Source organism: Calypte anna, chromosome 1 (assembly GCF_003957555.1).
Source record: "Calypte anna isolate BGI_N300 chromosome 1, bCalAnn1_v1.p, whole genome shotgun sequence".
Classification (NCBI taxonomy): Eukaryota; Metazoa; Chordata; class Aves; order Apodiformes; family Trochilidae; genus Calypte; species Calypte anna.
The window spans coordinates 78,844,543-78,858,985 of NC_044244.1; the positions used below are offsets into that span (position 1 = coordinate 78,844,543).

The 14,443-nt window shown below is 47.9% G+C and overlaps 1 protein-coding gene across 3 annotated transcripts; it reads left to right on the plus strand.

The window, feature by feature from the left end:
* The first annotated feature begins 904 nt into the window (after positions 1-904).
* On the plus strand, positions 905-12,448 carry POPDC2 (popeye domain containing 2). Of its 3 annotated transcripts, none has more exons than XM_008498624.2 (4): positions 905-1,827; positions 4,192-4,300; positions 7,641-8,096; positions 11,887-12,448. In XM_008498624.2, exons 1-4 carry the CDS (start codon positions 1,337-1,339, stop codon positions 11,959-11,961), a joined length of 1,131 nt encoding a protein of 376 aa, XP_008496846.1. In that variant the 5' UTR covers positions 905-1,336; the 3' UTR covers positions 11,962-12,448. The 3 variants fall into 3 exon arrangements, with proteins under 3 accessions (XP_008496846.1, XP_030321839.1, XP_008496848.1); XM_030465979.1 differs by having other exon boundaries at positions 7,641-8,151; positions 11,876-11,959; XM_008498626.2 differs by having other exon boundaries at positions 906-1,827; positions 7,641-8,013; positions 11,876-12,448.
* The last annotated feature ends 1,995 nt before the right edge of the window (positions 12,449-14,443 follow it).

Here is a 14,443-nt window from a genome sequence, read left to right on the forward strand (position 1 = left end):
CTGTCTCTGTGCCTGACAATGTGTTACTCGAAGCAGAGGAAAAAGTGCATTTATTCATCTTTTCTGTAGCTGACCACAGAGGACTCAATTTAGTGTGTTCCTCTCATGCCTGCAATCCCAGACAGTCTGAGGGGGAAGTGTTCACTTTCCTCTTTGTGCTAAGTGAAGGTTTGGGGGTTCCAAATAGCTATTAAAAAATGAAAACATGGAATGATATTTCCCAAGGACTTTTCCCAACAGAGCTTGTTACCCGTGGGGTGGGAGAACCCTCCCCCAACTAGGATTTCCCTGCAAAACACGCTTCCATGTGCTACATACCTAAACTTCTACGCAGGACAACGCTTCCCTCTGTGAGAGAGAAAGCTGTGTCCCTGCAGCTCATTTGTCCCTTGCAGTCCCAGCTTTCTGCTTGTGCAGAGCTTTACCTTGCACCCCTTGGTCTAAAATGCCCCTTGAGACAGAGCTGCTTGATGCAAAGAGTGTGGGGTGGAGTGGGGGTGTCCATGCTGCAGTGCCTGGAAATTTTTCTCTAAGAATCAGCCCCTCTTCTTTTGCTAAGTCCCTGCCACTGCTCTGAGCCACACTGGGAGAAGGATGACCTTTCTCCTGTTTTGTGCTGGGTGAAAGTCACTCTCACAGGAGGGCAGAGGGTAGCAGAGCCCCATGTGTGTCTGGAGCTCCCCATGATAAGCTGGTTGTTTTCCCTTCTCCTTTCCCTTCCTGGCGGTGCATTGGGCTTATCTGCCCGCTTGAGTTATGTTAAGTAGCGAGTGCACGCCTGCTCTCTGTTCTCCTCACTGCTTTTGCTCCTTGGATTTCAATTCCAAACATGGTTATCCATTTGGGGTCTCAGTCCTTTCCGCTGCCAAGTGATACACATTCCACATTCAACACCAGCTCCCTCCGCTGCTCTCTCGCAGTCTCTATTTCCAGTGCCAGGAGGCTGGTGAGAAAGAGGCAGCACAAGGAGACCTCTGTCCTGTCTGCAAGTTTTCCAGCTAATGGCCTCCACTCTTTCTTTGACCGAGCTCTTTTGGCCTCCTATTTGCCATTTCCTTTTCCCACTGGTGTGGCTAAGGAGGGGGCCAGCTGCCAGTTTGTGAGCCACGAAGAGGAGAACTGAGCCCTTTGGGGATATTTTTGGGGGGGCACAAAAACATTCAGTGGCACTTGAACATGTCGCTCTGAAGGGCACTGCTGTGGGACCGCCTGACGCTCAAGAGGAGGAAAAGGAGGAACAGCTACTCCCCAGCAGCTCTGGTTTCAGACCTCTGCAGCAGCCTTTTGTGTATGACAATTTGTTCTGAGCACAGGACGGCTGGGGAGGGTGGGGAGGATGAGTGCAAGCAGTCTTCCTTGGGACCAGGCTATTTTCCAGCCTCCGGTGTGCCATGCCTGGAAGGAGGTTATGGAGGAAGCAGCCTATCATCTGGCCAGCTGCATCGTCCTCCTGGGTTACATGGGGGGAAGTGGCATCTTTGGGTACCTCTATATCTTTGGCCTCCTGGCCCCGGGCTACTTGTGCTATGCTCTGTGGGGCTGGCTGAATGCCTGTGGGCTGGATATCTTCACCTGGAACATGCTGCTTGTCCTCCTCTGCTTGCTTCAGCTGGCTCACCTGGTTTACCAGCTGCGCAGAAACACCATCCTGGGAGAGTTTGACCTTCTCTACAAGACCATGTACCTGCCCTTGCAGGTGCCCCTGAAGGTCTTTAAAGAAATTGTGAAGTGCTGTGAAGAGCAAGTCCAGTCACTAGCCAGAGACCAGAATTATGCAGTGGAGGGCAAGACACCCATTGACCGCCTCTCCTTGCTGCTGTCTGGCAGGTAAAGGCTCTCCTTCTGAACAAAGTCTGTGGCTTATTTTTGTGTTTTCACCCTCTGTAGAAACTAGCATGATGATTGTTTCCTTCACTCTGAAAGGGCTTTGATATATGCATCTGCTTGTTTGGGAGAAGGGTAATTTGCTTTTGGGCATTGTGTGTGTTTTGGTTTTTTTTTTCCTAAGTTAGAATATTTCAGGGAACAGTTTGCAGAATCAAACTGTGTGCAGTGAAGCAGCCAGCTCAGCCTTACTTGTGATCTGTTTTGGGGGCCCTTTACCTCTTTCTCTGTCATTTTAAAGTGATCTTATTTCTGATGGGAGCAGTCTGGCTGCAAGAGAGCGTTTCTCAAGGCAGGAAGGTGGTGTGTCTGGTGATGTGGTCTCTGGGGGTGCCAGACATACATCTCTGATGTGAATGGCTGAGTAGTGAGTACACTGAGTAGGAGTCGTTGATTCACCTGCTCCCCCTGACCAGCAGTATTCAGGGAGATGTTTTCATCCCTGTTCCCAACATCTCAACCCCCTCAAGGCTCCAAAATGTTACACTCCTCAGAGTCATTTCATAAAAAGAGAGCAAACTGTCCTGTGGTGGATCCTGCATCATGAGGCCTCTTTTTTGCCCTGTGCTCTCATAAACTACTGATGTTCCTACTACTGATGTTCCTTCCTCTGGACCAACAAGAAGGACCTCAGAAACCTCGAGATAGTTGCACTGGGGATTTGATTATTGAGTGGACTGTGCTGATAAAGTTCTGGCATTTGTTTGCCTGAGATCCTCTGGCATGCCTTTATGAACATATCTCTTAACCTCTTGCAAAATCCAAGTGCAAGGCAAGCAGTAATGATACTGGCTTCCCAAGCTGCTGCCAGGTGCTTGGCACCTATGTCAAGTGAGACTGGGAAAGAAAGGAGATCTGTAAATGGGAAAAATGCTGAGCTATAGAAGGTGTGCCCCACAAGGATTTTCTTTGGAAGACAAACAAAGCATCACCTGGAGCTCATGATTTACTGTTGTGGTTCATCTTTTCTCATAAGGGTGAGGGAGTGTGTAAAGAAGGGTTGTCCTTTTTTTTTTGGTGTCTGTCCCTTTTATAGGATGTGTTAAGAGCATTGTAGGACCACTGATAAGTGCTGAATGGCAAATGACTGGGAGGAAATTGGGTGTGTTTCCATTAGATGTCCTGCCCCTTACCAAACATCTGTGCTGAGCAGCTTGCTCTGAAGTTTAACATATCTGCAAATAATATTGGTAGGGAAGAATTTGTGCTGTCTTGCCCTGCACTGCATAATATGATGCTGCTCTGTGGGCATGAAAGTGCTGCAATGGACAGGAAGGCAGTGCTAGTGGGAAAGTTGTTCTGCTCCCTTTTGCAGTGGGAAGTATGTGCTCTGGCTGGCATAGGATCCTCTATGGAGGTTGAATTGGATCTGCATTTCCTGGTGTGCACTTTATTAATTTGTGAGGTCCCTGCTGACCCAGCAAATCACTGCTGCTGTTGTGATGCCCCTCCTTAAACCGAAAAATAGCAGGACAAGGAGGGCTTGGAATGTGCCTGGATCAGGACACCCGCCTTGCAATCTCTGACCCTTCCAGGCAGCATTCCCAGCTGGAAGTCAACAGTGAACTGAGCCTTGTGACTTCTGAAAGCTAGAATTTCCTTTGTGCAGCATACAAGAGGGGCATGTGGCAACAGTGAGGCAAGAGGCCCCAGATCTGGTGGTGCAGAGCTATGAACAGAGAGCTTCAGAGTGCTCTGCTGCTGCTCCAGCCCTCTGCAGCTCTCCTCCTCTGCCCCCACAACAGAGTTGGGTGTAAATTCAGCCTTGCTATTTGGTAGATAATTTTAGCAAAACCAGGGGAAAAAGGACTACTCAGAAGGCAAAGAAGCCAAGAAAGATTGAATAGTGATCTGCAGAAAACTATAAGCTGATGTGCCAGGAGTGATGGACAGTGTGATTTTGGGAGTTCTGTGTATGTGCAGCTCCCTATCATTGAAGTGGGGAATGCCCTCTGAGTATGGAAGAAGATGCAAGTATAAAGAGCCACAGGCTCTCTTAGAAGTACCCAAAAAGCAGCATCAGTCTTGCAGGCTAAGTTCTGGTTTATGAGGGAGGGCTGGCTTTGTAGCAGGAAACAGAAAAGAGATGCAGTTTGGGGAAGTGGCAGCAAATATTGTTTCCCACAAAGAAAAGGGGCCAGCCCCACAGGCTGGGGTATTCACAGCTGTCCCAGCGGAAATGAGTCATGTGTGAGATAGGCAGAAGTCCTTTCCTCCCTAGTGGGAAGGGTTGCTTGAATGATGTATGAGTTGATCAGGTTCATGTGGCATCTATTTTGTGGTGTACCTCACCTGTCCTCTCCACAGGGTCCGAGTGAGCCAGGATGGACAATTCCTTCACTACATCTTTCCGTACCAGTTCCTGGACTCTCCAGAATGGGAGTCATTGCGACCTTCTGAGGAAGGAACCTTCCAGGTAACCCTGCACAGCCCCACATCAGCCCAACCTCACTCCTTGGTGCTTTGTTTCATGCCTGAGAAGGGGATGGAGGGTGCTCATTCTGTAATTCAAAGCTAACCAGGAATACCTCCCTCCCTCTCCTTGTGATTTATCCAGGACAAAATTGCACTATCAGCTGTGTGATCTTTTTTCTGCCCTCCTCTGAAGAGCTACCAGCAGACAGCAGGGAGAGTGGAGTGTGGTGCCCCTTTCAATTTAGCATGGGGATGAGGTATTGATTGCTGTCTTCCTTCTATTGGAGTTCTCCCTAGTATCTGTAACAAAGTATTTGCCCTGCACACTGCTAAAAGGGTGCATTGTTCGAGACAGCAGCCATGGCAATATGTGGCAGTGATGTAAATCTGTAAACATCCTTTTCCTCACAGATCTTTCTGATGCTGATGTGTTTATGGTAGAGATGCAGAAAGGATTATTCACACCCGAATATGGTTCTTTCTTGAGCAGGCAAATCCCTTGCTGAGAGGCCAGACCAGTTCTTATTTGCAGTAACTCAAAGGATCTTGCTCTTGCTGTCAACACCACACTTGTTACTTGGCTTTCCTTCTGGAGGAGATTACTCAAGCTCACATCTCTCTGCCTTTAACTTTCATCCAGGACAAGCCAATCCCTGTCTGGATGTCAAGGGATAGAATATGTCAGTTAGGACATATAACGAAGGATTTTGCTAGTCCCTTGGGAGCATGGGATGGTCATGAGGGAATTATGGTGCTTTCTCGTGAGTGCAGCCACATTCAGAAATGGTTAAACCAGGGCAGCCCTCCAAATCTGCTCTCCTTGGATCTGAATTTGGCTCATGTACTGTGTGAAAGGGTCCTGGGGGTTGCTTCTGAAAGTGATGCCATTGCTAGCGATAAAAGTCTTGTAAGAACAGTTGCAGGCAATGGCTGACCATGTGACTGTGGCACAGGGCTACAGCTTGTGAGCAGAAATAGGGATATTGGGCCAAGACAGAGAGGGCAACAACAGCACAGCTGTGCTAGGTATTGGGGTAACACATGTTTTGCACAGAGCTCCAACCCAGCAGCAGGTTGCTGCTAGCTCTTGGATTGTATTTGCCTAAGAGTTGAGGAGGGAGAAGACCATGATGGCTGCTCAGTGCTCCTGTTGAGGAGATATTGCCTTTAAAGCAGGAAATGGATGTTTTGGTGGCACACAACCTGCAAAGACATCTGCAGTGTTTTCTAAGCTCCTATTTGTGGGGCCTGAATGTTCCCAAACATCCTGAGTGTCTTTATCTGTAGTGTGGGAGATAGTCTGGGAGCAAGCTGGTGCCAGACTGCACCAGCCCTGCCAACACCACACTTTTGGCCCCTTTCCTGCTCTGCAAAATAGGGGTGATCAGGGAGGTCAGCTGTGCCTGGCACTTGAATGGGTAAGTAGAGTCCTAAGTGGGGAAAGCCTGCAGCCATGTGGTGAAAATGCCTAAAACTTGCATTTGCTAACTGAGAGGCATGAAGAAGTCCCAGATTATGTGAGACTGGCATCCATCAAGGGAGATTTTACAGGTCCATGTTCCTGGCAGCACATTACCCTTGATGGCTGTGCTTAGCCATGATGATGTGTTGCTTTTGGCAGCTGTTTAACTCACCAGTCCCTCTTACTGGAGTAGTTTATAAAACCGTGGCATAGCTCAACTTTACTCAGCATCACAATAATTTGGTTTAAAAAAAAATAATCCATGCTTGACTCTGGGACTTTGCTGGAGGAAGGCATGGAAGTTTTTCCTTGCCCAAGTTTTCCCTGTTGCAGTTTCGGTCCTGAGCCCACTTAATAGTGGCAAAAGCACAACTCAGCCTACAAGGAGAGTTGGTTTCCTTGTGCTTTCTGCTGTGGCTGTCTCTTCTTCCCATAGAACTGCTGGTTCCCAGTGGCTGAAGGAATTGTGTTTCAGGGATCACACTTTCCCCCAGAAGACTGAATTATGGGTTATGCCTATGTCAGAGCACTTGTGCTGGGGAGATTCATGACTGAAATCTGTCCTGCTTTGGTAAGGAGGAAGGTTTTCTTACTACATCTCACTTAATTCCTCATGAGAAGCAGAGGCTTTTGATTGTCATGCCAGAAATTAGTTTGGAAAATGAGATTCTGTCTGTTCCATGGTCTGTGTGACCCTTCCTCTTGCTTGCCTCAGGCTGGGAAAGTTCTCAGGTTTTATCTCATATATTTCTTTCACAAAGCAGCTGCTTGCATGGCAGTGGCATTAAATATCAAATCCAAGGACACACACGCATCCAAGCCGTGTTCAGCTTCCCAGTGTCCTTCTGCAATGGTGGTTGGACAAGGAGACCCCGGGATATAGAGTGAAAGGGAGCCCCCAGGATATTTTGGCTACCACACTCGTTCACATGCCAGTGTCTCCATTACACTCAGATCTCCTTCGGCCCAAGGCAATTCGACCCTTCCTGTGTTTCTTACCTTTTAATACTACTATTAAATATATATATATTACAATAGGCACTCATACCGTATAATGGTTTTAATTATTAATAGTTTGGTCTTACAGCTAGGGGGAAAAATGCCTCTGTTTGCACTGGCAAAACGCAAAGCAGAAATGACTGTTCTCTAAAATCAAGCCAACACAATCTCAAGTGAGTTCCTCCTTTACATGCAAACATAGTAAAACTCTCTCTTAAAATTAACTCTCACACAAAATGTTCTCTCTCACTAGCTGTGCCATCCATCCCTCAAGGCCATTCTGTCCTACAGCACCTAGCAGAGCTGGCAAGGCAGGATTTCCCTCTGGTGCAGGATGACCAGGCATGGTCAGGCATAGTTCTTCAGGTGGCCCTTCCCATACCCAGGGCCTTCTTGGAGCAAGGGTTGTGCAACCCAGTGGCAGGACAGAGCAGCATCCTGCTGCAGGCCTGCCCATGGGTGACTTGGGATGGTTGGGCACATCAAAAACACTTTCCTCCATAACATTTCTGTAGAGGGATAAGGCCATCTGTGCCACCATGCTAAATATTTTTTACGTCATCCAGATGTTAACAAGGAGCATCATCTATCTGACAGTGAAAGGGTGAAACGTAACTGGTCACATGGGTAAATTAAGCAAGGACATGCAACTAATTGCATAGGCAAGCTTGGTCTCTGGCTCCCTGGGGAGTGGAAACAGGCAGGAAATGATTTATCTGATAGTTAGGTTTGAGTGGCCTGTCTCTCCAGCCCCTCCAGCCGCAAAGAGAGCAGGCATCAAAGGGGCTGGGGTCCTTCACTGGAGAGAAGCATGCAGGCCCAATGCAGGTGACCCCTGCCTGGGTGTTAGGGCTTACTCTGCTCCTTCCCTGCCTCACAGGTCACACTGACAGCCGAGACTGACTGCAGCTTCATCACCTGGCCGAGGAAGAAGCTCTATCTCCTCCTGAGGAAGGACCGCTACATCGCTCGGCTCTTCTCCTCCCACCTGGGCTATGACATCTCTGAGAAGCTCTACTCCCTCAACGAGAAGCTCTTCGCCAAGTTCGGTCTCCGCTTTGACATCCGCCTGCCCAGCCTCTACCACGTCCTCGGGCCAGCATCCTCTGAGGGGGAGCCAGAGGACTGCGAGGAGCCACCACCTGCCTCCCCCATCCAGGCTGCTGCCTCCGAGCCCCCTCTGCAGCCACCACCACCACCTCCTCCACCAGCTCCACGGACCCGGTCGTCCCGGCCTGACAGTGATCTGCTGGGTGAGGACTCCACCAGTCTTGTCTTGGAAGATTTTGCTGAGTTGCCGGGGTCTTTTATGGACTATGTGAGCGAAGGGGAGTATATGAAGTAAGGGCACTCCAGGCACGGGCACACCTCACCCTGTGTGGGACCCCTGCGTAAGTACCTGCTTGTGGAAGCAAGTCCTTCCCGTGATGCAACCTCCCAGGCAGAGCAGCAGCCCCCAGCCTCTTGCCCTTGTTTGCTGTGGATTTGCTCATCTGCAGCATTTTTTTTTTTTAAATTTTATTGCCTGCTGCTCCAAGGCATCCTGGGAGATGGTCCCGGCGGTGTGATTTTCTTAAGGAAAAGCAAGAGGGGGAAGGCTCAGCTCCAGGCACCAGCCTCATGGTGGGGTGGAAGGGACAGTAACTCAGCTGTAGGAAGTTCTTCTCTGCCCTGTCCTCTGCTCTCACCATACAAAGGGGAGACAGAGAAACTGAAATGGTGTCTGGTCTGACAGGTACTCTGCAGGTACTCAAAGAGTACCTATAAAGCTTGTCATGAGGTAGAGGTGTGTGTGGACATACTCCAGGGTTAAGTTGATCAGGACATTTGTATGTGAGAGCAGACAACCCAGGGAATGCTGACAGGGGCAGGAACAGCTCCCAAAATTGCAGCAGATTGATAGTGGGCAGTTGCTGTATGCCTTACAAATGCTCAGTCTGGGCAGGGAGACAAAGTTCAGAGTCCCGCCTCTCTCTGTCCATCACTGGTCATCCAAATTTGTTCTGTCTTCATTTTTGCTGCTGAGCTTTGGCTCAGTCACATGAGTAAGGTATTGAGAACACCTAACCTGGGTGGTATAGCTCCTGCCTCCAATGGCCCTGGTCAGACTGACAGGCTAAACACTATTTTAACACTCCCCAAACTCTGCTTTTCTGGTAAGCAGGAACAAGATGCTTTCTTCTAAAATGCCAGCTCTTTATCTCCTTATCCTGCAAGGGAAAAATTCTGAGCCTGGTAGATATATGGACAGAGGAGCTAAGTAGGAACCAGAAATAGATAGTGGGGTAGCTCATGCTTGAAATTCATCTCCAAGTGGCCAAGACAGGAATTCCACACTGAGCTACTTTTAGCCAGCTGCTGCACACCAGCTGCTGCACACCAACTGCAGACCCTGAAACACACGTTCCTGACACTGCTTCATAAATAGCTGCTTTCTGGCATCCAGCTGCAAGACACCAAGCCTGGGACTGGGATTTCTGTCCTAGAAGTGCGCACTGCATGTGTCCCAGTTTGGCCTGTGTGTCAGGAAGGAAGCTGCAGGGCTGGGCTGCAGATAGGGAGATGAGCCTGGAGGCAGGCATCCTTGAACATGATGCACCATCCCACCCTGGTTTTCCCTGCAGGCAGGACACAGCGACTCCTTGCAGGAGCCCTGACAAATCTGCAGTGATTTTCCATGCCGTGCAAGTGCTTGTTCACAAGCCTCACCACCATCACAGCAAGGGGACCATCCCTCCTAACTGCTCTGAATTAAAAAGCTGCTTGGGTCAAGCAGCACTTGTTATTTGCAATAGGGCTCTGGTGGAAGAGGCCTTTTTTTGCTGTTTTGTCCCGTTGCAGTTCTTAGTTTTTGAAAACCATGGAACTGGAAGATCTTCCTGTTTTGTACAGTTGTGAGTTGAGTCACATGCCTGTTCCTGTACTGCTTCCATGCCTCCAAATTTAGAATCTGGGATATGAAGAAACTGGCCAGGGAAGGAGCAAATATATTTGGGTCTGCTTGAATCAGATAAAAAGTCAGCAAGGATTTTGTTTTGTTGTTTGGTTGTTTTTAAAAAGGAGACAGAGAGAGAGGAAAAAAAAATCTAGCTTATAAATCTCAGGAATGGGAAATCCCAGGTTTTGGTGGTAGACTGCTAGGGATATGCATTTGTAACTTTCTCATTCCTTACTTGGAGAGGCAGGAATACTAAATGATTTATGAGATAGCTATCTTCCTGTCAGGCATGTCTGTTTAATAGATGCAATAAAAATGCATGACTTAGTGTCCTAGAGATGGTGAAGTCACTTTGTCTGTGCTTGTATTTTGTCTTCTCAGCAGAAGGATATCCATTCTCTGATCAAGCTTAATAAAATTGTAATTTCAAAAGTAATTATATAAAAGAGGAGGCACGGAACTCTAGCTTTTTCTGAACTTTTTCCACCTGGTTTTGTTAATGAGTCAGTACTGTGAACATACACACAAGAGATGTGTGTGTATGTGTGTGCTGGAGCTATACAGCTATTCTGATTTTCACACAATCCTTTTAGAACAACTTAGAAGCTGGAAGCCTTTCTTTTGCTAGATCTTGTGAATGAGGCAGTGTCAGGGTGTGCTGATACTTGCAGTGGAGACTGCAATAAAAGCCCAGATGTTTCAGAGGCCAGTATTTGGAGTGGGAGAGGGGGATGATCTTCCCTGTCTGTCAGTCTTTAGCCAGTAGCCAGTGTGGTATTTTGATTTCTAAAGTACTTAGACACGAGAATACACAAACGCTGTTAAGTGTGTCCGTAACAGTGGAATGAGCACTTCCTTGTTACTCTGCTCACTGCTTGGGTATCCTAATCACATCATGTCCCCAGAGCATAACAGCAATTGTCACAGCTGGACAGTTTTCCCCAGCAACTTGAGCACCTTGCCACAAAAAATGGTGATACAGAGGGGCTGCAGTTTTCTCTTCTGGCCAGGTGCTTGTCACAGCTCAGCAGATGATCTGCGCAAGTCTGCCATGGCCCAGGGAAAGCACTTCCCTAACTTTTCCCTTAGAAGTGGCAAAAACATCCATTGTAAATAGGGATATTCCCTGCAGTATTGTTCCAAGAAAGTGGTAGCTGTGGTTCCAGAGGTCCTCAGGGGCTTTCCCATGGTTTGTGCTCTCATCTCCTTCCCCAGCAACTTTCGGGCTGGGAAACACTTTCCAGTTCTCTAAATTCCCCAGGCTGAGTGCTTCTATGGATCATGTTCCTTTTCATTTTCTGTCACTGCAATGGTCATCTTGTTATGCAACAGTGCAGGAGGCAACTTTTGAATGCCCAAAGTGCTGTGAAGGTCATATAAAACGAAGTATTCCATATTGGCTTACTTACAAGCAAGACAGACTAAGGTATCCCACTGATAAGCACATTCTTTCTCCAAGGAGGAGAGATGTTTCATTAAATTACAAGCTGCTTGCTTAAAAGAGACAGGTTCAAAGGTGCTGTTCAAAGCTTGCTTTAACAGTGTACTGCTGTGCAGTTCAGTGTGCCATAGCAAACTAAGTTTTATTCGTTGCATGAAGATTCAGACAACCAAAACCCACCTGCTTTTCCCCCCTTTCATATTGGATTTGATCTATTTTTTTTCCTATCAAGTGCTTACAAGATGTGGGGATGCTGCTAATTACATTTGTAGAGTTAGATCTGGGGGCTGGTTTTCTATTTGGTGGGTGAGGTGAGCTGATGAATGGGTGGACGCTTGATAGCCTGTAGCTTGGTGTCCAAGTAGGAATTTTTAGACTTGCTTTGAGAGCAAAATCAAAAGAGCTGTGGGCTTTTTTTTTCACTGATAGCACAGGAGCTGCTTCAGAGAGTTTGTTTTTTGTAGTCAGGAGGGGTGTGTAACCCCATTTTCTATCACATGTTGAAGAATTACACAGTTTTGCATGATAATTTAGGAGGGGAGAAGGATAGTTAATGGTGGGCTCCATGAAGTCTGTGTTAAGAAAGTTTGGAAATAAGAATTATATATGATATATATTATATATGTGATGATAATAATGGTGGTCTCTTTCTCTCTCTCTCTCCCCCCCATCTCCACTCCACCCCCACCCCCTCTGCTCTCATTTTCCTCCGTCCTCCACTGTTTTCTTCCTGCAGCCTCTGGAAACCACCTCCGGAATTCTCCCCGCCCTCTCTGCAAAGGACGAGCCCCTCTGGCTCCCACCCAGACCCCAGAACTCTAGGGAGCAAGAGGCTGTTTCGCTCCTGAAGCCCCTCCAAGGGAGCCTTATGCTCACACAGGTTTCTGACCAGAGAGACCACTCTTTAGCAAGCACTGAGATGTCTGCCTGCAGACACCTACACCCAGAAGCACGTGAAGCACACGCGTGAGACTGCGGTGCAACACTCCAGCACACCCCACCTCACGGCTGTTCACCAGAGCTGCCTGCCCCAGTGTGCTTCCTTCCCCAGTTTGTTTTTTCTAGTCCTGCCCCTCTGGGGCACGTTGGCAGCTCTGATACCAAGGTACACCGATACCGCGATACCCAACCTGCTCGCAGAATCTGTGTTCCCTTTGATTTAATGATCACCATTAAAGTCAGAGATGAAACGAGTGCTGTTTGAGGATTTGAAGAGGGAGGGGACAGTGTTTGAAAGGCTTCCAGGGGTTAAGATTTCTCATTTATGACAAGCTCCACTTCTCAAAGAAGCTGCCGATTTCTGATGAAAGGTCAGCTGTTTAATCGATTCATTTGCAAGTAAGAAAGGGGAGGAACTGGGACTGTGGACAGGTGTAGGTAAGAAGGAGAGACTCAACCCTGTTTGGTTTGGGTTTTTTGGGGTTTTTTTTGGTGCTCAAAAAACAAGGATGACCTCAGGTTGCATGCATTGAGTGAAGAAACGAGTGAGTACAAAACACTTCTGGGGAGAGCAGCCACTGGTAGGAACGAGTACAGTCTCTTAAATGAAGACAGTGTGGAGATGGAAGGCATCTTCCAAGCTCAGCTGCAATAGGGTTTGGCTAAAGAGCTTCCCCAGACATTTCTTCTGTCAGGGAATTGAACATGACAGTACTGGTGGAGGAATCCTCTGTTTCACAGAGCCTGGTGCAATCATGGTGTTCATAAGGGTGGGAGCCTCTCCAGAGTAGATGATTCGGGGATGGAGCAAGAAGTGTCAGTCCCTCCACCAGCACACACAGGGCAGGGTGCATTCCTCGGTGTCTCTTGGCATGGATACACAGGGGTATGGTCACCCTGCCTATGGGGCTGGGTCTGTGTCAGCCTGGCTGGTGGAGGCAGCCTTGGATTGCTTACACAGTGTCTGGGGCCCACAGACCGGTTTGGCATGTCTTGTAAGTCTCAGCTGTGTGAGATCTATACTCTTGGAACCTGGCAATCTTGCTGAGGTCTGGAGAGGCCTCTGAAGCAGTGGGTATGTGGGATTCATCCTGTACACTGCTCCTTGAGCTGCTCACTTTTGCTGTCACTCCAGGGTGGGAGAATGGGGCTGCCCCTGGCCAGTGGATCATCCTGCCTGTAATTGTTGCTATGTTCTGTTGCTGCATTCTTGCTTCATCTTGACCCCATTGCCAGGAAATGCCAGGAAATACAGCTAGGAAATGTCTCTAGCAAATTCACATGAGAGCTGCTAGGGTCTCTTCTGCAAACAAACTGATAGGCACAATGAAACTGAGTCCACCGTGGTGTGTTATACACCTCCCTCAAGTTGTGGACTGGGTTGGGCTGAATTACTTACTGCCCTTCACAGGTGGTTGCTGAGGTTATATTCCAGTCTTCAATAAAAAGCTTCCTGGAAAGCTCTGAGTCATGGCAGTCACCAGCCTGCATCTCTGGCAGGTTGTCAGAGCCCAGCTCTAACCCTCTCCCAAGTGTATGCTGGAGATGGTGTTTGTTAGCTGGCCTTTCAAACAGCCACATGGCAGGGACCAAAAACTTGGATGTGAACTGGAGGCAGGAGCTAACTCTGCTAACTCCCCACTCCCTAGTGGAGCAGCAGTGACAATTCATGCCAAATTACTGAGGCTTCCTTGTGACAGAAGTGCCTTTAGCATGTCCCTCTCTCCTGACCATGATGTTCCTGGTGCACCTCTCTAGCACCCAGTGAAGCTAGTCCTGGGAACCAGAGAAAATGGTCTACAGAAGATGTGGCTTATGGACAGAAGTGGTGTAAGACTTTCTTCTCTTTAATTTGCATAGGCATCAAGGTGATGGAAGAGGTGTGGATGGGTGAGGGCTACCTCTACATATGTGTCTCTAAAGTTGTAGTCTTTTATCAGCTACTGCTAAATATTGGTTACTTTTCCAGCTCTGAAAGGTTATTTGGTGTTCTTGGGATTAATTTGTGTTAAGTGGCCCTGTAGCTATGATGATCCATTCTCCTTCTGTTACCTTCTGTTCTGGGCAGTTGTTCAAAGCAGTGCAATGTTGGATGCAAGAACACTGCTGTGCTCCTGGTGTCTGCTTCACTTCTGAAGAAAGCCAGAAGAGCTGCTCTAGGCCTGTTACAGGCAGGAGATTAATTCTGATTATTTAGCGGGAACACCTGCATGACATTAACAGGACCTCATTCTCAAAGTGTCTTTCAAGTAGGACTAGTGAGTTTCCCATTAGAGCACTGGCAAAGAATGACTCCATTCTGTGCCAAACCTGAACCACATAGTTTTCTCTTAATGATAAAAAATAATACTTCTCATCTTTAGCA